This window comes from Peromyscus eremicus, chromosome 1 (genome assembly GCF_949786415.1).
Source record: "Peromyscus eremicus chromosome 1, PerEre_H2_v1, whole genome shotgun sequence".
NCBI lineage: Eukaryota > Metazoa > Chordata > Mammalia > Rodentia > Cricetidae > Peromyscus > Peromyscus eremicus.
In genome coordinates, this window is record NC_081416.1 from 4612493 (window position 1) to 4637151 (window position 24659).

The following is a 24659-nucleotide window of genomic DNA, read 5'->3' on the forward strand; positions in this document are numbered from 1 at the left end:
ACACTCAGCAGCTGAGAGCATGCTTCTGCACCAGACCCAAGCTCAGTTCCCAGTACTCACCTGGGGCTCAGGCTGGAGATACACTCAACAGCTGAGAGCATGCTTCTGCACCAGACCCAAGCTCAGTTCCCAGTCCTCACCTGTAACTCCAGCTTCGGGGAAATAGGATGCCTGTGGCCTCAGTGGGCACCTGCACTCATGTGCACATAGCCACGCACAGAAGTAGACACAGACACATAATTAAAAGTAAGATAATTAATTAATCTAATTAATCTTAGAGAGGGCTGCACTGAGATTTGGGAGACTCTGGAAGGGAATACTGACTGCTGAAATGCTGATCACACTTTGGGACACTGGTACATCAAGGTCAAGGGGACAATCAGATTGGGATGCCTGCAGGAGTCCCATTAGGCAGTGTGGTTACAGCACAGGAAAGGTGGCTGCAGACCATTTCAGGGTGTTTGGGGGTTTGAGGGCACAGAGTTGTGGAAACTAGAGCAGGAAGAAGAGGCCAGGCAGAGAGATAAGGAGCACAGGATCCCCTTAAGATTGGCCAGGGATGGAAAAGGAGATTTGAATAGGAGCCAAGTACAAATGTAGAGTGTTGGGGAATCTGGAGCTGTACATCAGCAGTTTGTTTTTGACAATTTGGTTGCAACACGAAACAAAAACAACGATCCAGCTCAAAACTCAGATTCCTCTAGGTTGTTTGTATAACCGGCTTCGAAGGTTTTGTCAAGAAAGATTCTGGGAAGAACACTGGTCCCTGGGCAGATAAACAAAGTGCAGTCTAGGTTGCGGGTTCTGAGGCTCCTGTCTACCTTGGTTAATCTCCCCCAGCACTTTGAAAATTTCCTCAGGCTTCCTCCGCTGCCCCTGGGGAGCTCTTACTAAAGAATGACCCTCTGTGAGGCAGGGAACTTAAGATTCGCTTTAGAAAGCATGTGGGCAGGGGCAGTTTCAGGATAGCAAATGTGGATTTTCTACAAAACTCACAGTGCAACTGGGTATATATTGTGCACTTTTGTGCACATGGACTTATTTTCAAAAGATAACTTCCCCCAATGTTGTTCTTTCTAAGCTAGGAGTGTTGAACATGTACAAGGCCCTATGTTTAATGCCCAGCATAAAATAACAACCACAAAATGTTCCATCTATTGTGAAGACTTTTATACCAATACTCTCCTATAAAATATAAAATTCCAAACTATATATATGTACACATACACATGCATATACAATTTCAAATTATATATAAGAATTTAAACATAGAAAAGAGACATAGTTAACTGTAAGAATATATTTTAATCAATGATTCCCAAATATCTTTATTTCAACATGTTATTAAAATTCCATCTTTCTTCAAAATTCCATCTTTCTTTTACAAGTACAGGACATTCAGTTCAAGACAGCCATATTTCATGTGTTTAATCATTACATGTGGCAAGGCATGTCTCTGTATGAGTCTTAGGTAGGAGCAAAGTTTACTTAAGGGGGTTTGTTTACTGGCCCCTGCCCATAGCCCTGTAAATTCCCTAATCATAGCTTCACACAATCTGCTGAAAACCTGGTAAGGAGCCAGGCCTGATAGCACAGGCCAGCTAGTCCATAGGCTGAGGCAGGAGGATTGCAAGTTTAAGTCCAGTTTGGGACACTTATCAAGACTTCGTCTCAAGAAGAGGGGCTGGTGAGACGGCTCAGTAGATAGAGGTGTTTGCTGCCAAGGTGAGCATTGGTACCTAGACTGTGGGAAGAGAGAAGAGCTCCTCAGAGTTGACCTTTGACGTCCATATGCATGCACACAGACACAGAAAAAAAATTAAAAACCAGTGTATAAAACCCTAGAGTATGTAAGTAGAAAGGGCTAGGGATATAGCTAGGTGGTAGAGTACTTGTCTTGTGTGTGTGTGTGTGTGTGTGTGTGTGTGTGTGTGTGTGTGTGTGTGTGTAGCCCTAGGTTCAGTCTCTGTTTCTATAAAACTAAACGCTGGTTCACAGTCATCCACAAGGACTCAACAGTGGGAACGTGGGAACATTAAGGGCAGGTTTCCCAAGGGAAGGAAAGAGACCCGGGAAACCCCTCTGCTCTGTTTGACTGGTTAACGTCGCCCACAGGCTCGTTTTTGGAACACTGGGTCTGGAGCAGTTACTGCTCGTTTGGGGAAGCTGTGGACCTCTAAGGAGTGGGAGCTTCACCAAAGGAAGTGGGTCAGTGGAGGGTGGGGCTGAGGGTTTTATACCCAGCTCCACTTCCTGTGCACTCTCTGTCCTGTTCCTTCAAGCTGTGAGCAATGAGGATTCCCAGCTGCACACTCTTGCCGTCATGCAGCTGCGGCCTTCATGCCTTCGCCTCGCAGTGGGCTGTATCCCCTCAAACTGTGAACCGAATGACCCTTCCGACCTTGAGCTGCTTCTTGTCAGCTAACTAACACCCTCTCTCCAGCCTCATTGCAGTTCCCAGAGCCCCAGACTGAACAAAAGGTTTTTTGTTTGTTTTCTTTTGGTTAGACGAAGACTGATATGCAGACAAATTCTTCCCTGAAATAACGAGGCAATTTTATCATTTGTTTATTTCATTCAGTACAAATATGTGTATATTTTTGCTGTAGGAATAGTAACAAATTCAATTCATGAACATTTCTCAGACCCTGCTGAGGAAATCTGTACCATCGGATATTTCTAAAATCTGCAATCTTTGAGGGTTTCAAGTGGTGTTTTTCAAGCTTTTTTTAATGGTAATTATGGTCAAAAGTTCACATTGTATCCTAGGCTACACACACACACACACACACACACACACACTCACTCACTCACTCACTCACTCCTTTCCAGGAGTCTTGTGCCTTGTGGACTATGGAATTTCTTCTTCTTTCCGTTCCTTACTTCTGAGGCCACTGGAAGCTTTAGTATTATTGCGCTCATCCTCAGGTCTTCTCCCCACCCCAGGCCACGGTTGCATTGTAGCCCCCATTCTCAAAGTGGGTTTTTGTTTGGTTTTGTTTTGCTTGTCTGGCCCTTTTCCCCAAATGGCCTTCATTAGATTGGTTTTGGAGTGCCCTCACCATGTAGCCTCTTGTTTTCTTGGGGGGTGCTGGGACTTGAACCCAGGGCCTCACACACCACTAAGCTCCACACTCGGCCCCTGTGTACTCTGTTTTAAAAGCAAATGTTTCCCAGTGAACAGCAGGCTCAGCTGAGTGAAATGGAGCCAAAAGGACCTGTTGATCTGAGCTGGGTGACCCTGGCAGAACTGGGGAGCTTCCTTTGGTTTCTGATCTGTGCTTGATAATGACTATCTCACAGGATAAAGTACGATTTCATATGAAGACTGCCTGGCCCAGGTTCCAAGGTTAGAAATGTGCTGTGGTAGTTAGTTTACTCTTGAAGGAAACCGAACGAACGAACGAACGAACGAACGAACGAGATGCCTAGCTGCACGCAGTGGCAGAACAGAAAAACTAGTTTGAGGAGTAGTGAATCTAAGCACCAGATGATGGTGTCTGGACTCTGTGGGGTCTGCCTTCCTTTTAGGTAGTTTTTTCCTGGAGATGGCCATGATGGCCTGAAGCTGACCACGAATGAGGAACTAACTGTCCACTTTCTGGTAGCTCTGAAACTGATGCTCATTGCCTTGGCTTTGATCATGATTGGGTAGACCCAAAGTGGCATCTGTGGTGAAGATTCTGTAGCTACTCAAACCACAAGTGCTGATAGTGAGTGTGATAGCTAATTCTTTTGTCACCATGAGGGGATTTCAAACCACATGGGAGCACAATGCTGGCTAGGAAGTGGAGACAGGAAGACCCATCCCGAATGTGAGCATCATCAGCGCCCGGGCAGGCTTGTGGAAGAAAGTGAGCTGAGCACCGACACAGGCATCTCTCTGCTCCCGGACTGTGGATGTAGTGTGACCATCTGCCTCACATTCCTAATGCCATGATGGACCATTCCATAATGTGAGCCAAAATAAAGCTTTTGTCACAGCCACAAAAGGAGTAACCAATACGGTGTGGGAGGGGCTTCCCAGAGCATGACTCATGACCGTTGTGTTTTGGTTTGTTCTGTGGTCGTGCTAGGGATCGAACCCAGGGCCTTGTGCATCCTTCCCTTCCCTTCCTTTTTAACTTTCTTTCTTCTTTCCTCCTCCCATCCTCACCATTTGTTTGTGGAGCTGGGATCAAACCCAGAGCCTTGCTCATGCTGGGAAAGACCGTACCAATGAGCAACATCCTCACCCCGAAACTTAGCCGAGATCTAGTGTGGATGGACGCTGGAGAAAGGAGATGCCCACGTGCATACACTGCACACACTATTCTTCTCAGAGCAGTGCTGTGTGTAGCATCGTGCTTGCTCTTTAATCAGGGAAGCGTTGCTGGAGGCAGAGGTGGGAACAGAGGCGGACAGGGAGACGTGAGGAGAAGACCTGACAGCCTCCTCAGTCCCAGCCTGGTGCCAACTCTGATTCTCCGTACCTGTTTCTGGTGTCAGTTGAGAGTTAAAGATTTATTCATATTTATTTTATGTGTGTGAGTGTTTGCCCACGAGTGTGTGTGTGTGTGTGTGTGTGTGTGTGTGTGTGTGTACCACATGCATACCTAGCACTCACAGAAGTCAGAAGAACATGTTGGATCTCCTGAACTAGTTATAGACTCCAGTTGTGAACTGTCACATGAGTGCTGAGAACCAAAGCCAGGTCCTCTGGAAAAGCAGTAAGACCTCTTAAGCACCGGGCCATCTCCACCCTACCTCTTGCCCCCACTCTTAACCTGCTGAAACCAGTCCTAAGCCACAAGAAGCTTTGAAAGTGTTCCTGTGTCTATTCTCAGTACTGTGAGTTTCTGGGAAGGTGGTTTTTCTGGGAGAGCTTAACCCAAATTCTCCCTACACTTTCCTCACTGCCCTCTGCCAGGACACACACACACACCATACATCCACACAAACATACACATAAAAATGATAAAGTAATGTAGGAGTGCTCGTATCTAATTACAGAGAGAGCTAGGATTTTTACGTACCAGCTGGCATGCACCCTTTAATGTAAGCTTCTGTGGGGCTGTGTTTCTGCTCTTCACGCCAGTCACATGATAGGCTCTCTCACCAATGCTGCCTTACAAAGATGGAAACAAAAGTACCACAAGATTGACTCAGTCCCCAGACCAGGAGCTCAGAGGGAGAGGAGCTGCTCCTCTCCAGTACTTCGGGGAGCATGAGAGATGCTCCAGGTTCCAGTGGCCACTAGGGTTCAGACCAGACCAGTGTGCGAGCCCAGGAAGCCTGTCTCTCTAGCCTGGCTTCCTCAGCACCTGAAGGAAGGGCTCTTGCCCAGGGGTCTTTTGGACGTTGAATGGAGTGCAGGGAAGGCCAGTGCCTCCTGGCTGGCTAACTCCAAGGTTGGGACAGCTGATTGCTGGGGCTGATCTTGACACCCTGGTGGCAGAGTCCTGTGTGGTATGTAGTTCAGTGGCTTCACGTTACTTTGGCCAGATTCTGGGGAGGAACAGTAAGTTAGGACAGTGCAGTATCTTTTTCTTTTTTTTTTTTTTTTTTTTTTTTTTTTTTTTTTTTTTGGTTTTTCGAGACAGGGTTTCTCTGTGTAGCTTTGCGCCTCTCCTGGAACTCACTTGGTAGTCCAGGCTGGCCTCGAACTCACAGAGATCCGCCTGGCTCTGCCTCCCGAGTGCTGGGATTAAAGGCGTGCGCCACCACCGCCCGGCAGTATCTTTTTCTACCACTCTCTGGTGTTTGCCCTTTTCTCTGACTCGAGTATTGAGTGAACTGGGACAAGCTGGAGTCTACAGATCAAACAGAAAATGTAGTGGGCAACTGCATTTAGCCCCTCTCTCTGTGTACCCCCTGTTGAGGAGCAGGGGAGGACAGGAGGAAGGAAGGGCAGATCACCCATAACTCTCCCACCAAGAGATAATAACCTTTCTGATCATTTTCCAGATTTCCTTCAACACAATATTCCCCAGACTCCACTGATGCCCCGTAGCCCTGCCCTGAGACCGAGGTGGGCTGTGCCTGCAGCCCTGCCCTGAGACCGAGGTGGGCTGTGCCTGCAGCCCTGCCCTGAGACCGAGGTGGGCTGTGCCTGCAGCCCTGCCCTGAGACCGAGGTGGGCTGTGCCTGCTTTGTGTTTTGCCATGTGGAGAGACACAGAGCCAAACCTTTGTGCCTCCCACCCACATACCCCCGCCCTGACTCTGAATGACGCTGCTTGTCTGGCAGAGTGCATCTCAGGAATGTCCTCAGTGGGGTGGGGAACAAAGCCTTCTAGTCCCAAAGCCTCTTTGTCTGGCCTGGACCCTGGAGGCCACAGAGACCTGGAGTGTCTTGAGTTTGCGCTCGTGTGCCCTTGAGTGGCTACAGAGCTGGGGAGAGAGTGTGGAGCTGCTTTTCCTGGTTTCCTCTATAACTTTAGAAGGACCTCTCAGAGTGCCGTGTTAGGAGCAAGTGCCTGTGCCCCCCCCACACACACACACACACCGGGCCATCAGCTACCAGGGCAGGCCCCTGCCTGCCCATTCCAGGTGGGGACTGGAATTACGGCCAGGAACTGGCAAGTCCTTTGCCCAGGCTACTGAAAGGACTCATCTAACTTCTTTTATTAAGAGGAGCTGTGTGTTTGTGTGTGTGTGTGTGTGTGTGTGTGTGTGTGTGTGTGTGTGTGTGCTGTCTGTCTATCTGTCCGTCCATCCGTCTGCCTGCCTGCCTGCCTGCCTGTTGGCCTGTCAGCATGGTGTTCAGCAGGTGTTTTCTGTCTTTGCACAAAGACCTGTTTGGGCATGGTGGTGGAAGCCAACCCTGAACTTATGTGGCCCTTGCCCATACAGAGCTTTCTGGGCCCCTAGTTGTGGGACAAATAGAAAAACAGTGTGAGTCACCAGCTAGCCTGTGCTGGTTGAGCTGGGTGGATGGGAATGGAGCAAGGCTCGGTGGTGGCAGCCCCTTAGCAGGCCAAGAGGCCTTCTTGCCTTTATGGCTTGGTGCAGTGTCTTCAATTATTACCACGTGAGTCTCTGCAGGGCCCAGTCTGTGGGCTTGGGAGTTGCAGCTGGCTCCTTGGCTGGGATTGGGACTCTGCTCCTCAGGGAGGTCTATTCCAGTTGAGAGGTCGGCCATGAGCAACTCCAGTTGTTTCCCTAGCACTGTGAGGCACAGCGAGCATCCGTCCCATGTCCTCCTCTTTTGCTCACTCAGCTAATCCGGGAACGCAGAGGGTGAGCCGTAAGGAAAGCATTTCAAGTGATGAGACCCAAAAGATAGGTGAGAAAAAACAGATCTTGCAAAAATGATGGTCAGATGACCCTGGAAGGTCAAACCCAGTGGGAAACAGAGCATTCACTGCTAGTAAAATGCTTCTCCCCCTCAGCCTCTTCTTGGAGCTGGAGATAAAGAATGACTTCTGGAGTATTTATACTGGAGAAAGCTATTTACGTTGCTGGCCCAGTCCCGAAGGGTCCAAGTCCACTGAGGGGCCTTCTGTGAACCTTGGGAGTGCTCATCGGCAGGATTAAGCTTTCACTTACCCAGCAGGATAGAGAACTGAGCTGGGCGGTATGTAAATACAGAAACATCTTTATTCCTTGTCTTCTACATCCTCCTGTCCAGAATGAAAAAGAAAAACATTTCCAAGTGCATCTGAGTTCATGAGACAGGTGCAGGTCTCCAAAGTTCTGCGTGTAAATCAGAACTGAGTTGTGCAGTTTGAAGGAACCATGTGAAAATATTTTCATGGAGTAAAAGGACTGATCACAAAGCAGATCTTTGTGTTTTGATGAACTCATTTACTCCATCATCTGGCCCAGTGGACGCCGTAGCCTTACCTTAGACTCACCTGGGAAACTTTTAAAGTTCTTGAAGCCCCAAACCAGCACTGGAGCAATGAGGTGGCCTCTCGGGGTGGGCCTGGCGTAAGGATGATTTAAAGTCCGTAGGTACCTACGCTTTGTCTTCGGTGTGCATGTACTTAAGGCACAGAAGTCACTGGAAGTCAACAGTGAGGTATCTTTGTGAAAACTCACTGGTATGAAGGTGCAGTAATCTCCTGGTTTGTGTAGAAGGGTCTGGTGGAAGAGCATAAAGCTGCCTGACATCCACACAACGGAACACTACCCAGCAAGGAAAAGGGACAGGCTTCTTGGCTACCCTGGACTGAAGAGCTGCCTTCCTCTTTTGGGGAAATTCATGCTCTTCAGCTGAGTATGTGGCTCTGAGTATGCAGGATGCACATAGAGCCAACCAAGCCACATCCACCCTGGCCATCGAGGAGACACAGCACGGTCGTATCTCCCTCACAGACCTGTGCATTGTGGATGCCTCTTGTTAAGTTAAAGGAATTGAGCTCTGAAGGTCAGGCAGTCCCCATGCTCTGGGCACAGGGAAAGGTTTGCCTCTTAAGATCATTTTTGAGTGGTGGGTATGTGCTACATCTTGATTGTGGTAGTGGCCAATTGCAGCTAAATATGTTTGCCAAGCATGAGACAGTAAAATGGAGTGTGGTTATAGCATGTGAGTTTTATCTCCATTAGAAAATGATACCCCCCTCATCACAGAATGTAATTAACCCATAGAATGGGGTTACATTTCCCAGAAGAAGACAGTATTCAACCTGTGGCAACATGGAACCTTGAAACCATAGTGCTAAGTGAAAGAAGGCAGACCCAAGGCTACATATCCCCTGATCCCGTTCACAGGATAGATCCACAACAGGCCGACCACAGAGATGGGAGCAGATTAGTGTTAGGGGCTGTGGGGAGGAGGGAGTGGGGAAATGACTCAGGGTGGGATTCTGCTGTGGTGATAAGATAAAAACCCGGAATTAGATATCAGTGACAGTTACACAACATTGTATGTTTTCACACCCCAGGACTGTAAACTGTGAAATAGTTAAGATAGTAAATGGTGTGGGTGTGTGTGTGTGTGCATGCACGTGCATGTGTACACCTCTGTTTGGAAGAAAGAAGGAATCCAACTTTCTATTAAGAGGCATAAGCTGTAGGTTCATTCTTGGCACTTTTGAAGAAACGAGTGATTTGGACTTTGATCTCTCTTCTCAAGTGGGGCGAAGGGGTGTTTTTTCTGGGTGCTGACCCTGCAAAGCTGAGGTCCTTTGCCCATAGGGAACCCGTGCATTATTGTCAGCCTCACTGCCACCTCTGTGTGATGCTGTTGCCTCTCATGGAGTCCTTCCCAACATCCCCAACTCCCCTTGGCCCCCAGCAATTGTGTTCTTGAGGATGCTGTGATGGTAGCTTGGTCTTGGGAAACTTCCGGGAGAAGGGGAGGGATGCACGCATACTCGTCTTTCTGGAATATGGTTTTATAAAGAACAGGTCTGCTGAGGCTGGTGTTCAAAAGGAAAATCAGGCTGAATCATGGCTCTTCAGCAAATGTAGCTACATAAATAGACGTGTGCCTGAGACTGTGAGGGACCCATGAAGCTCAGCCTGCTTGATGTGCTGGGGAGACAGCTACCACTGGGAACCTAGTGACTGCCCAGGGTGAGGAAAGCTAGAGAGGGAGGTCCTGAGGAGGAGGGCGATGAATCGGGCCGTTGCACAGTCTAGCTCTGCGTGGGCCTTGGAAGTCCCAAACAAGAATCTTATTCATGGTTTGTCACCCTGAGCAGACAACCCTGAACTTTAACAGAGCCAAGATGGAAAGCCCACACAAGGGCCTACAGTTTCTAGAATGAACTACGTTCTTATTTCCCCCTCCATCTACTGAAAGACAAGGAAGAAATCAAAATGAAAGCGTGGGGGATGGTGGGGGCGAAGGGAAATGTGATGAGCAGGGTCCCTGAACCTCAGTGGAACGGCCACATTCCTCTGAGGGGTGGCCTGCCCTTCTGAGCCCTGGGGGTTGGAGAATGTCACAGGGTTGGTGCAAACTGGCACAGTGCCTCTGTTGATTGTTATTCCCAAGAGCCTGTAGCCGGAGCCCTGAAAGATGTCTGGCGAGGACTGCTGCCTCTTGGGCCCTTGGCACCTTGCTAGAGGTCTGTTATTGTTCACCTTCCTTGTGAACTTAATGAGACTTGGAATCACCATTGAACCAGTCCTCAGGGTGACTCCCAAGGTGTCTCCAGAATGGTTTAATTGGGCAAAGAAGACCCACCCTAAATGCCAAGCAGCACCTTCCGAGGGGCTGGGGTCCCGGACTGAATGAAAAAGGGAAGGTGGCCTAAGCACCAGCGTCTGTCTCTCTCTGTTTCCCGACCACGGATGCAGTGTGCCGGCTGCCTCCCGGTCCTGCCATCCGTGCTTTCCCTGCCCCAGCTGTTCCCTCACACGGGTTGTCCAAACCAACCCTTCCCTTCCTAAGTTGTACTTGTCAGACATCTTCTCACAGTAGCGTGAAAAGTAATACAGTACCCAAACCCACAAAGCCTGACTCTTGACCACACAGGGCTCATGTCTACCCTGACATGACCCAGGACATTTGGCTTGACTAGAAAGGAACTAGGGGAGATGGAGCTGGCAAGGGAGCTGAGTGGAGCTGGTCACCTGCGGCTTCATGGAGAGAGCACTTGAGCAGACTGTAAGTGATGTGGATCCAGAAGAGAAGGGAATGGCGTATGCTGGTCCCCAGAGTCTCACATGGGCCTTCGGGCCTGTGTTTCTTCAAGCTATGTCTCACTTAATGCTTGCCCTTCTCCTAAATGTTCTAGAAAAAGGGGAGATGTCAGTCTGTTCTCAGAGCAAAGCAAACTGGGTGTTGCTGTGTCCACCCCAACCAATGTATGCCAGGTCAGGAAGCACAGCCCCAGCCCCGCTGTCCATGAGACGCATATCTGGTGGCATTATGTGCCTCTTAGGCATCCGAGCGTCTTCCCTTATAGACCCTGCATCTAACAGAGTGATCTGCAAGGACTCTTGGCTCCACCTGTCTCCTGTTTCCTCTAGCCTTCCTGTTCCAGTCTCTGTGCACCGCCTATTGATTATGATGGACCAGGAAGCATAATTGGTGGTTCTGATCACCCTCCACAGCTCGCTGGAAGTGACTCCAGCTGACAGATGCAGACAGCAGTTCTCTGAACTTGAACATACTTGGGTTTGAACCCCACTGTTACTATCCCTGGGGTCGCAATAGCGTTAGGTTTTAATCCAGCCTCAGTATTCCATTCCCACAGCTGCACTTGCAAAGTGGCTGTGGGAGCTGGAGATGGTGGGGTACAGCCGTTGGCACAGTGCCAGCCATCCTGGTTAGGCCACAGCCGATGGCACAGTGCCAGCTGTCCTGGTCATTACCATCTCTACTTGAGCAATTATCTGAGAGATCTCCCTACCTGCCCGTCCCTCTCCACTTCGTTCAGAGTTTCTCACCTCCACTCGCTGGACGAACACTCTGGGGTGGCTCTGCTCACTGTCTTTAGTCTCAGGATTCATGTTCTTCTTCTGAAGCCAGTTCCCCACCAGTCCCCATGCCTTGTGTGCCTGTGATACAGAGTCCCTCTCCCAGTAAGCTCTATGAAGGCTTCAATGATCAATTGTAAGCTCTTCTCCCAACTAACCCCAGACCTTGCCCAGTCCTCTGCACTCCTAGAACCTTGGAGACATTGCTATATTAATCTGAGTTCACTTGTGTGTGTTCAGCAAACAACCCTCTGGGCCGCTTTTGTCTCCTTGGGGCCAGGCACACACTTTGTACCCTTTGACTTAGTTTGCATTTGCTTGTGCGAAACGTAAACAAAGACTGTTTTCCAGAAATCGGTAGCTTTTGGGAAAGGATGAGGAAGTGAGGAGGCGTTTGGCATGTCCAGTGTCATCCTTTTCCTCTTTGGGTGGTTCTGAAGTGGTGGCAGAGGCCTGGCCTCTTCGAGAGGTCCAGAAGTTCAGGGAAAACACAACCTAGACCCCAGCCTCCGAGCAAGGCCCTTTCGTTTTCTTGTCCAGCAGAGCTAAGCGCAGGGCTCGAGTCCCGTGCTCACAGCACCCTTGGTTTGCACTGGCCCCTCCTCTGAGCTCATTGTAGTCTCCGCAGATAGGAAGCTTGTGAATAGCTGTTCAAAATACAAGACCCCACCAGTTAAGGCCTGAGATCCTAAGAATCTGAGTCTGTCTTCTCAAGATCTCTGGGACCAGCATACGTCAACCCCGACTAAGTACTTGTTAGCTTTATAGCAGGCCAGGTTTGTTTGCTGACTGCCAGTGTTCCAGGTTATGAGGTTGTGTTAGAGGCATTCCTCTCTCATTTTATGTCACGTAAGAGCTGTCTTCTCCCCCTCCCCCATTTAACTCCATTCTAGCCATTGCCAGGGCTGTTCCACCTCTGTCCATCCGCCTAGGTCCTGCAACATCTCACCGTGCATGAGAACATGACTTCCAACCTTAGTAAGCCTGGGGGCCAAGGTGGGGGCTCCAGCAGAGAGGCCCCTCTGGCTCTGATGGTAGAGCCTCACCCAGTGATGGGGCTGCCAGGATGCTGGGTTCACCCTCTAGTGATGTGTCTCCTTTCTATCTATCTAATCAGAAAGACTGTGTCCCGACTTCTTGGGTAGACATTTGACTACCTGGAAGCTCCCGTCTTCTCTGCTCTGTCTTCTGGCATGCCCAGTGTACTCTGCTTTTCTCTTTCTCTGGTTACTTATAACCTGCTTGGTGTGGCTGTGGGTCTGATCAGCAATGCTAGGAAGACAGGGGAGTCGGGGTGGGGGTAAAGAGGCATAGACTTCCAGAAACCACTCACGGCTCCAGATGGTATTAAAGTATGGCCAGAGCCCAGTCATGGTTGACACAAGCCTGTACAGTCCCAGCCCCTACTCCAGAGGCTAAGTTAGGAGGATTTCAAGTCTGAGCCAGGCTGGACAACACAGTAAGTTCAAGGCCACCTGGGCATTTTCATGAGACCCTATCTCAAAAAGTAAAAAAAGGCAGGAATAGAGTTCAGTTGGTAGAGTGACTGCTAGCATGTGTGAAGCTCTGGGTTCAATCCTTATATTGAAAAATTGATAATAATGATGGTGATGATGATGATGATTGTGATAGTTGATGGTGGTGGTGATGATGGTGATGATGATGGTGATGGTGGTGGTAATGATGGTGATGGTGATGATGGTGATGATGATTGTGATAGGTGATGATGGTGATGGTGATGATGGTGGTGGTGGTGATGATGATGATTGTGATAGTTGATGATGGTGGTAGTGGTAGTGATGGTGATGGTGGTGGTAGTAATGATGGTGATGGTGGTGATGATGGTGGTGGTGGTGATGATGATGATTGTGATAGTTGATGATGGTGGTAGTGGTGGTGATGGTGGTAGTGGTAGTGATGGTGATGGTGGTGGTAGTAATGATGGTGATGGTGGTGATGATGGTGGTGGTGGTGATGATGATGATTGTGATAGTTGATGATGGTGGTAGTGGTGGTGATGGTGGTGGTAGTAATGATGGTGATGGTGATGGTGGTGATGATGGTGGTGGTGATGATGGTGATGATGGTAGTGGTGATGATGGTAATGGTGGTGGTGATGATGGTGGTGATGGTGATGATGGTGGTGATGGTGATAGTGGTGGTGATGATAAAGTAGTCCACGAAGACAGGAAGCTCAGGCTGCACACAAGGAAAGAGAGCACCAGCCGGGCCCCCAGTGGTGGGTTAGCTGCTAGGGTCCAAGTTTTACAGCAGCAGCCCATTCAGTTGAACTCTGTAAGCTGGCTCCAGGCAGACCAATCGAGAGCAGAATTATAAATCAGAACAGGCATAGGGGCCACAGCTCAGTGGTGCAGCATATGTGAGACCTGGGTCCCAGGTGGGGTGTCTGCAGGTGTATATCTTTGTATGCATGTGTGAAAAAACAAACTGGAAAGGTAGAACAGATCCTCTGGGAAAGCCTGCCTGTTCCAGTGTTTTAGTGAGGGGGGTTATGCCAGGTCCTTGGGTTTTCAGTGGCTTCTCTTCAGTTCTGACCCAGGGCAGGAATTGATTGATTGGTTGATTTTGCATTCTGGCCATGGAGTGCTGTGTGTACGTGGGAAGTGAGTGGATTTGTTTTCATTTCATTCTCTCGTTTAGTCAGTAAATACTGGACATGTTGCGGGTACTCTGGAAATGGAAGCCAAATGCAGCGCCCTTTGTTGGCGGGTGCACACACACTACCGCAGACAGCTACAGCATTACGAGAGGGTGTTGTAAGCTTCTGACTGCTGCTATGACAAGCTACCAAGCTCAGTGACTCACAGCAACACAGGTTCACTAACTTATCGTTCTAGAGCAGCGCAGCATCCGCTGGACTCTGATCCTCCCAGGATTCCCTCACTTTTCTGTCTCTTGCGTTCCTTGGCTGATAGCCTCTTCTTCTGGCCTCAGAGCCAGCACTGTGAGGACTTCACTCCTTTCTGGCTCCTGCCCCAGCCCGCCGCCGCTGCCGCCGCCGCCGCCGCCGCCGCCGCCGCCGTCTTCTTTCCTTAACTCTCATTCTCTTTCCTCTTTTCAGGGCACTTGTGATGACTGGGATTCACCTGAATTACCCAGGAGCATCCCTTCCTCCAGCCACATCTGTGAAGTCCCCTTTGCTATGCAAAGTAGTGTAGATGTCTTTTGGGCCATGATTTAGCCTTCCTAGAGGTCAAAGCTGGTAGCATAGGGTTATCTTCCCAAGGAGCTTTGCTGTCGTAGAGGCTTTCCAGGATGCCTCAGGAGGGATGCTATGGAGAGCAAGGCCTGGGGATGGACAGCATTTAGACAGAAGGGGCACTCCCTGTAATGTGTGGATCCCCAAGACGGTGGAGTGGGGTGCATAGGCTTGGCTGTAGAGTATGGCAACAAATGTGGTAAGTGGCACTGCGAGACTCCAGAGAGAGATAAATCAGGAGTTCTTTGTCAGAGGCATCCATGAACAGGTATGCATTTTAGAGAGCTGTTTATCCAAACTAGATCAGCCTTGGAGTTATAGCATTTCAGTGATGGGAGGACTTTTTTCTCTTTTTTTTTAAAATTGAAATTTTTTTTCATACAATATATTCTGCTCATGGTTCCCTTCATCTCTTCCTGGGTTCTCCCAGCTCCCCACACATCCGACTCCATGCCTGCTTTCTCTATCTCTTTAGCAGACAGACAGACAAAAACAAAATCAGAATTAAAAACAAAAACAAAAAGAAAGCACAAGACTCTCCCCACACACATACTCAGCCACACACACACACACACACACACACACACACACACATACCACACACGAACAAAACCCATAAAAACACAAAATCAAAATCAGAAGCCATAAGAGACCAGTAAGATAAAATATGTCCAAACAAAACAATATGAGTAAAAAAAAAAATCTGCAGAAACACCATTGAGTTCTTTTTGAGTTGGCCATCTACGGCTGAGCATGGGGCCTGCCTCTAAGTGTGGTTAATATACCCTGTGAGACTACATTAGAGAAAGCTGATTTTTCCTTTGCAAGCGGTTGTCAACTGGAGGTAGCTTCTTGGTTAGGGATGGGGGCTCATGTTTGCTTCCCCCTCTGAGCACTGCGACTCTGTCTGTCTTGGACCTGTGACGGCCAGTGCATGCTGCCACAGTCTCTGTGAGTTTGTATGTGTGTCCGTCCTGCTGTGTCTGAAGACACTGCTTCCCTGGAGTCCTCCTTCCCCACTGGCTCTCACATTCTTCCTGCCTCTTCTTCAGCATAGATCCCTGAGCCCAAAGGGGAGGGGTTTGAAGAAGGCATCCCATTTAGGACTGGGTATTCCAAAGTCTGCACACTGCCCAGTCGTGGGTCTCTGTATTATCTCTCATCCACTGCAGGAGGAAGCGTCTCTGATGATGGCTGAACAGGGAGGGCACTGACCTATGGGTACAGCGGAATGTCGTTAGGAGTCATTTACTATGTTCCTTTAGCAGAACAGTAGTATTTGGTTTGATGGAAGGACTCTGAAAAAAAAAAAGTGTTCATCTAAATGACTTGAGAAGGTGAAGTTGCAAGACCAGTGTTCCTTGAGAGAAAGATGAGACTGATTAAGCACTGCCTGGGGGGGGGGGGTGCTCAGCAGCCAGCAAGGCCTTTGGAGGGTGTTTTCCTCTTGTTAACTGTGGAGGCAGGCATTGGTAATGGAGGAGCTACCCTCTGAATATTTGGCCAGCCAGGCCATCGCCACTTCTCCAGCAAGTGGTGAGCCTGTGGCTCCCTTTGAGGTTGTCTGTCTCAAATTCAAGGGCCTATTTTTCTCCCTCCAAGACCCTGAAGCTGAGAATGCCCTTCCCAAGCCAGTGTTTCTCCCAAGCCTCACAAGAGTCCCTTCCTGCTGAGACCACAGGTCCTTGGTGGGGTGTTGCTGGGTCTGCAGAGAAGCAGTCACTGAACACACTTTCTTGTGTTTTTCTCTAGCCCTGGAGCAGCTGCTGACAGAGCTGGATGACTTCCTCAAGGTTCTAGACCAGGAGAACCTCAGCAGTGCAGCCGTGGTGAGGAAGAGTGGCCTGGCGGAGCTCCTGCGGCTTTACACCAAGAGCAGCAGTAAGTGTGGGCCTGGGGCCGCAGGTGCCTGCAGAGTGCTTCCCTGGTCAGGCTCCTATAGCATAGTGTCATGGCGCCTTTCATAACACACCTTTATTTTTCTCTTATCTCTGGAGGCCAGCTACCTGGGAGCAAGGAGTCAGCAGGGCTGGCTCCTTCTGAGGACTTTCTCCCTCTGTCCTCACACAGCCACCTCTGCGTGTCTCCTCATCTCATCTTGTGAGGACTCCATCCACATGGACTAGGATCACAATGAGAGCTCAGTTTTAGGCTCTATGTCCAAATTAAAGTTCTGAAAGCCTGGGAGACTAGGGCTTAATATATGAAGGGGCACAGTTGAGCTCATAACTATGGTAGCCTGACTTGGCTGAGAACCCTCTACATACTCCACATATCAGCTGGTAAGTGGGATTTTAAGTGCAGTGTGTTCAAAGCCCTCTCCTTGCTGGCTGAAAAGAGAAGAGACAGGAAGTTGAGAATGCCTATGACTTCCGTTTGTAACAGGAAATTGTTACAAATGCCTGGGGTTCCCTTGTGTACTACCCAAGGAGACGGCACTTGTATGAACTAGTTTCTTCAAGACAACCCCATGCAGTTGGTGCTGTTCCCACACAGGGAACTCAGACTGTGGAGTTTAAATCCTTGACTAGTATCATGTAGCCCGAGGGGAGAAGAAAATAGCGCTTTAAGACTATAAATTGCAGAATCATGAGTTCATAATTTTTCACCCTTTCTTTTGTGGTAGAATTCACATACAATAAAGTACACAGACCTTAAGTGTGCAATTCAGTGACTTTTGATAATTGTATACACAAGAGTAACCCCTATCTAAAACTAAACAGGATACTCCTATCATCCAGAAAATCCTCTCATGGGCTGGGAAGATGGCTCAGTCTGTAAAGTCCTGCAGTACAAGCTTCTCCAGACCTGAGTTTGATCCCTACCACCCACCAAGCCAGACGCTGCAGTGTGCACTTGTGTTCCCACGGGGAGGTGGAGATGGGCAGGTATCCTCTGGGTGCTGGCCAGGAAGTGTAGGTGGAGAAGCAATTGAAAAAGATCCCCAGTGTCAACCTCTGACCTCCACATGTACCTGCACAGGTGAGCCCACTTACGTGCAAACACACCCACACTTGTGCACATGCACATCTAAATAAAAGAGGACTCACACACGAACACGTAGACACGTACAACACAAGGCAAAGAACGATTAAGGACCAACATTTCTACCTGGCCTCTGACCCCCACATGCATATGCACATACAATTATTTATCTTAAATTCAACCTTGCTCTGTTTTCTCTAATCTCCTTCCCATCTCCACTCCAAGGCAAGCATTGCTCTAATTTCTCTTGCCTGAAGAAGGTTTCTGCTCTGGAGTCGTGTGTAAATGCCATCATGCTGTGTCTGCTGTGGATCCCGTGGAGCCTCGCTGGGCTGGGGTATGCCTGTAGTTTGCTCCTTTCATCTGGAGTATTGAACCCCTGGCTCCCTTTGCAGACTCTTCGGAGCTGTGTGTGTAGTTTGTTTCTTTCACTGCTGGAGTAGTCTACCCTTATTTACTCGTTGATGTCTGTCTGGGGTGTTCATGCTTTTCAGCTGTATAGCTTAAGGCTGCTGTGGATGCTCCTGTGTAATTCCTTTGGATGGATGGTTTCATTTCTAGCAAACTCAGAATTGCTTTTAGAAGAAAAGCTTTGTGAAATCTCCACAGCTGAGTGCAGTTGATTTTTATTCCAGGTGTTTGTGACTAGATGTTCTATGTGGGGACAGTAAGGGCCATCAGAGGGCATCCAATCCATCTGCCTTTCTACAAGAGTGGCCATCATCCCTGCCAGGGGAGGGAAGTATTCACCTGCTCCAGCTGTCACAGTCCAGAACGCTCCCTGAATCTAGCCTGAATCTTGCTCTTTGGGGCTCCCTTCCCTTTGTTCCCAGCAGAAAGTGTCTTTTCCCTGTAGGTCAGTGATGTGGAAAGTTGAAGTGTGTTTCTAGATTCCGGTAGCCATTCCTTTCTGGAGGAATCATCCTGGCTACCCCCTCCCCAGCATCAAGGGCTCGCCCTTCCTCTCTCCAGGTCACTGCACAGTTCCCAGACTTCCAGCTTTGTAGCAGCGTCTGCCGGGCTGCACATCAAAGCAGCCCTGGTGGGAAACGGAGGGGAATCCACACTACAAAGAGGGAAGGTTAGAAGAAGGATGAGTCACCTCACAGAGGACTCATTGATGGAACCCTTCAGACAGCAGGATCCCAGACCTTTAAAGATGTAACATTTTAACACTGTCATAAAGATGTAACGTTGTTATAAAGCTGTAACTTTGTAACAATGTTATAAAGCCCGTCTCTGTGAGGAAGCCGGCTGTCATCTGGTGCCAGTGTACAGGCAGTGCCTTCCATTCCGGATCCCTTCTAGCATAGTGTGCTGCATGGTTCCTGTGGGATGGTCTTTATCTTTCTGACTTTCCCAGCTCTTGGCTTCTGCTACAGATCAATGGTGGGGATCTGATCAGGTGTCTCCAATGTGAACAACTCCAGAGATCCCCAAGTCCACTGATGAATGTGCTCAACCACGTTGAGGCTTGTGACCACCACTTGAGATTCTTAGGGGTGACACCCATGTGTTAGTTGCTACTACACACATCTGAGAACTTTGCCTTCTGACATATGCACTGCTTAGACTATAGGGAATTAACACAGTTGGTACCAACGGTGTTCTGGGACAGTGTGTAATGTGTACAGTGACTCAGATTATGTCATTTAATCCTTACCTCACATTTGTGAGGGAATTGGTGTCATGGCATTTACCAGTGAAGTGACCTAGGCTTGGCAAGTCACTTGCCCAGAGGCCCCCGGTTGTCACCGGTGAACCAGGGCAGGCAGACCTAACCATGGTATTTTCTCTCCGGTTCTGTCACCTGGGTTAAATGTGCCGTCCAAGACTCAATCCTAAACACTCCCACCCTCTTACAGCATGTGTCTTCCTCTTGACAGCCCCCCCTCACCTCACTGTGGCCACAGACTCAGCTCACTCTATGGCCTTGGAGGGGAGACACTCTGCTCACTTGAAGAAAGACTGTGTCTTCACATGTATGGTGGAATATGGTGGGGGGATGGGGTACATGTGTGTGTGTCCATGTGAGTATACATGTGTATGCATGTGTGTACCTATGTGAGTGCTTTTATACTTTTTAGATGGGATCCTCTAATCTGGTTTTCTGAGCTTTTACGTGTTAGCTTGGTAGGCCCCTCTGTTTTCGGCTGATGACAGGGCATAGATGGAATGCTCTTCTATCGGGGACTTGGCAGCCTACGGTACACCTTGCCTTTGTCAGCAAGAAACATGTCCCCTGCTTCCCCTGCTTAAGACTGCAGTGTGTTCCAGTGGTCACCCCTCTACAGGAGGCACTGCACATGCTCTGCCCATCCAGCTGTGGCCGAGAGGTTCAGCCCTCCCTCCCTCGCCCCAGTTCTGTGAGAAGGGCCACGCTCCGCAGCTGACAGGCCCCCTTGCTGCCTCTTGGTAGGCATCTCGGTTACAGTGCTTTCAAACAAAGCCAGAGACTTCAGACAACATTACAATGAACAACTTCGAGTAGAATTTCGTTTATGTGCTGGAACTTCTCTGTAAGACAGCTTTCTGGCTGTGGAAATGCTAGAACAAAGGATGTGATGGTGTAAAATGGTCCTCCAGAATCAAGTCCATGTGATTGTCAGTTTACAGTCTCTGGGAATCCATTTGATTTTGCGGAATGGTGGAGAAGCATGCTGAATTTGAGGTGTTGTAATTTCCCCTACTGTCTCCTTATTGTGAGGCTTTAAGTTGCTTGCCTCTAATCTCTGTCCACTATAAACTGATCTTACTTTTTCATCCTCCCTAAATTTGAGTTTTGTTTGGTCCACAGGCAATCTTTCATCTTGATGGTCTTCCATGGGGCAGAGAAGACCACCGAGGCTTAGAGATCAGGGTTACTTTCCAGAAGTTGCCTCTCATAGCAGAGCTTGGCAAAGCCCTGTCCCTCACCTCTCCCCACCCTCTATCGTACCAGTGGAGATATCCTGGCCGGGCCGATGCTTACTGGTCTGGCATGGCTGGACACTGAGATGGTGTGGCTGTGACTGTCAGCCAGAACCCATCTAGCCTCCTCCTGACCCTCTGGGTTCTCGAGCTCTTTTGTAGGCCCTTGGCTGGAGTCAGCAGTCTATGGCCATGGAAGAGATTGGCATTGAATTGGATCCTTTGGCAAAGGTTTGCACTGAGTCTATTGGCTCAGGAATACGGTCCAACCGCAGGAATTGGCCGGCTATGTGTTGCTAGGAAATGCAAATCACGGGCCACAGAGGACCATCAAGAGGGTTCACAAGAGGAGAAATCATGAAGGGCTTCCTCAGCAGCCTCCAAGAATGGGTGCATAGGGCCTAAGAACCAGGCATGTGGCAGGAGGCTGGCTCCCCTCTGCCAGCAGGCACCAACCAGAACAGTGGCCTGACCTATACATCAGTAATTTAAAGGAGGGTGGGGGTTGTATTACTACAAGTTTCAATCCACAGCACAGCAAAGGACTGGTGCTCTCCACTCCCTATGTCCAGACTTCTTGCCCTGAGTGTTTTGTTCACTCACCTGCCCCTCCTCCCCAGCCTAAGGACCCCACCTCCACCCTGGGCTTTGGGAGCTAAATGTCAAGACCCTAAGTGTGGTTTACTTTAATCTAGACACTTCTGATTTTAGTCCGTTATGATGACTCATGACAAAGGCAGATGGGAAATATTTTACAATGCCACAGGGGTCCAGAGACATCTTTAGTTTGTGGAATGTGCTGGAGCTCTTTGAGGGATGAATGCCCTTTCATTTACCCATTCTGGTCCTGCAGCTATCCTCTGTGGCCTTCCCACCTCCATCCTCCACCCCCAGGGTAGAAAGCCAGTGGCCAGCACCTAGTCATTGGAAGTCTTCCACCTGTCTCTGTGACTAGCTCTTTTATTCAGCTTTTTCATAATTAATTACCTGACTTTATTTCACATGTATGGGTGTTTTGCCTCTATGTGTCCATGTATCACGTGTATGCCTGGTGCCTACAGAGGCCAGAGGAGTGTGGTGCAGACCCTAGAAATGCAGTTGCAGGCCGCTGTGAGCCACTGCGTGGGTGCTGAGGACTGAACCCTGGTCCTCAGCAAGTGCAGCAAGTGCTCTTGATCACTGAGCCATCGTGCCAACCCCGTGCCTGGTGCTCTCCCTGGGCCCCGAGCATGTGAAGATACCTTGGTGGATACTGTCTCTTCCTGGAAGCAAAACAAAGTCACCTGAAGCCACATCTCCTGTCTTTTCCTCTGCAGGTTCTGATGAGGAATATATTTACATGAACAAAGTGTCAGTCAACAGGGAGCAGAACTCAGCATCTCCACATGAAGGTACAAGGCCCGAAGGGCTGCTGGGGCTGCCTGGCTTCAGGCAGAGGATCCACAAGCCTCACCCATCCTCCTCACCACCCTCCCAGCCAGCTGAGACAGGCCCAGGGTTTATTTTTGGAATGCACATTTTGGTTAATGGTATTTTGGGCTCATATATTTTTGGATGTTTCAATGGGGCCACCACCTTCTTGCCTATTGGACAAGGAATATGTCCCTAAAATCTCTTGGCTTTTCCCAGCATCATTGCAGGAAGAGGAAGTCGTAATTCAGACATTCTAGGAGAGCAGCCATGTGTGGCGCTGATCCCACGGTTCCAGCCCTGCCTCTTTGGGTGAAAGCCTGCTTGGGAGGAGGGAGGAGAACTGGTGGTGTCAGCAACTGTGATATTAAGAGATGAAGCTCACAGCATACTCCTGGGCAGCATGGGTTCTCTCCTGGAAGGACTTGGGGCCTTGCCCCTGGCACCTTGCTCCTCTGCCCACTTTCTCTTAGAACCTCTGGTGTGTGTCTGGCCCAGAACATTCTAGAACATTCAGCAGCAGGGCCACAAGAAGGTTTTTCTCTAAGTCCCAAACAGAAAGACTTAGAGAGAGGTGGGAAGTCCCCCGGAGACTCTGCCATGTCCTGATAAGGGCTTGCCTTTGAGCCCTCAGCCAGCCTGTGCTGTCTCGCTGGGCTGGTTGAACTGGAGAGACTTGGAAACCTAATTTCTTTGGTGTGGTGTGCATGCCTTTTCCCTACCCTCCCCCACCACAAGTCAGGGGCTGAGAAGCTCATGCAGTGCCAGTGTCCGCTCTACCTTCTGGGTAAATGGTGGGAGGAAAGAGCCATAATCACCAGGTTGGTGCTTTGTGTGGCTCAATATAGTGACGGGCAAACAGCTGCCTGCTCACTGAAGCTCTGTGGCTGGGCCATTTTTGAAAATGGGACAGGTAGGAGAGGGCTGCAGAGCCTTCCAGAAACCCCACACTGGCTACTTCTGAGGAATCTGTGTCGGGCTGGCCATTGCTATGTCCTATTCTTGGAGGAAAAAAAAAAAAAAACAGCTTTGGTTCTTGGGATTGCCTGCCTGGGTAATTAACACCTGCTCAAATAGAATACACAGGCCAGGGACAGGACAAGTGAGCAGACATCCCTGGATAATGAGACCCTTCCGCCCCTCACTGAAGCCGCCTTCTCTTGCTGCCTACAGTGCCCAAGGAGCAGGGTCCACTGGCCAATGGGGAGGCCAGCCAGCACTCCTCAGCCCCGCAGAAGAGTCTTCCAGATCTTCCTCCACCCAAGATGGTGAGTGTTGGGCCAGGACACCTGATCCATCTCCCTGACTCGGGCTCTCAGCTTGTGTTTGTCCTCATGAGTGTCTGACCAGTCCTCCCAGCCTCTGACACATTCTGAGCACGCTATGTGCAGGACACAGCCCGGGGAAGTCAGAGCACAGGAAGCCTGACCAGGACACTCCAGGTGATATGAGCAGTGTGTCTGGGGAGGCTTCATCAAGTGTCACCTGTACCTAACACTGCAGGGCCATAAACTGTTCTGGTCACCAGTCCATGAATTTGTGACCTTCCGAAAAGGTAATTCTTAGCCAGGTGTGGTGGCTATGCCTATAATCCCAACATTCAGAAGGCTGAGGCAGGAGGGTCTCCATGAGTTCAAGGTTGGCCTGGGCTACAGGTGAGTTCCAGGTCAGCATGGCCTAAAAGTGAGACTTGGTCTCAAATATACAGAACAGAGAAAGGATTTGTACCACATTGCATCTCATACTTGAAACCCACCAGTGGGTCTTGTGAAGCTGGGAAACAGACTTTCTGTTCCTAACCTGGTCCCCTGCTTGCACCTCCTGCCGATAGCAGCTGAGCAGCCTCTTTATTGGCTTTTCATTCACTGCCCTCTGCCCCTGGGGCTGGTTCTGCCTCAAGGACTTTGTACTTTCTGGACTACTGGCTTGTCGGTGACTGCTGCCTCCTCTTCTCTCAGAAGCTCTCACACTTTCCTGGCCTGGATAAAGGAGCCACTGCATTCCTGCTCTGCCTCAGTTATATTGTGTCCAAGCATGGCCCCCAAGCATCCAACTGATTTAGTTGTCTTATTATTTCTCTCCTCTATGAGATGTGAGCTCCACAGGACAAAGATGGTATCTTTCAGCCACCACCTCATGCCTAGTGTCTATACCGAGTAGGCCATAAAGTAGTGGTTGCACACTTGGATGGGTGGATGGATGGGTGGATAGGTAGGTAGGTTGAGGGTGATTGGGTGGATAGGTAAGTAGGTTGATGGTGATTGGGTGGATAGGTAGGTTGATGATGATTGGGTGGATAGGTAGGTAGGTTGAGGGTGATTGGGTGGATAGGTAGGTAGGTTGAGGGTGATTGGGTGGATAGGTAGGTAGGTTGAGGGTGATTGGGTGGATAGGTAGGTAGGTTGAGGGTGATTGGGTGGATAGATAGGTAGGTTGAGGGTGATTGGGAGGATAGATAGGTAGGTTGAGGGTGATTGGGAGGATAGGTAGGTAGGTTGAGGGTGATTGGGTGGATAGGTAGGTTGATGATGATTGGGTGGATAGGTAGGTAGGTTGAGGGTGATTGGGAGGATAGGTAGGTAGGTTGAGGGTGATTGGGAGGATAGGTAGGTAGGTTGAGGGTGATTGGGAGGATAGGTAGGTAGGTTGAGGGTGATTGTGTGGACAGGTAGGTAGGTGAGGTTGATTGGGTGGATGGATTGGTGGGTAAGGATAGGTAGGGATGTAGAATGGTATATACATAGATGGGCAGATGGATGAATAGGTAGTTATATGGA

At 49.4% G+C, this 24659-nt stretch overlaps 1 protein-coding gene across 1 annotated transcript in view; it reads left to right on the forward strand.

The window, feature by feature from the left end:
- The window catches only part of Afap1l2 (actin filament associated protein 1 like 2), a 103603-nt gene that overhangs the window by 46447 nt on the left and 32497 nt on the right, over positions 1–24659 (forward strand). The window contains exons 2-4 of the mRNA XM_059256132.1: positions 16330–16458; positions 21789–21863; positions 23056–23150. Of these exons, the coding sequence (XP_059112115.1) occupies positions 16330–16458; positions 21789–21863; positions 23056–23150 (299 nt within the window). The remainder of the gene's footprint in view (positions 1–16329; positions 16459–21788; positions 21864–23055; positions 23151–24659) is intronic.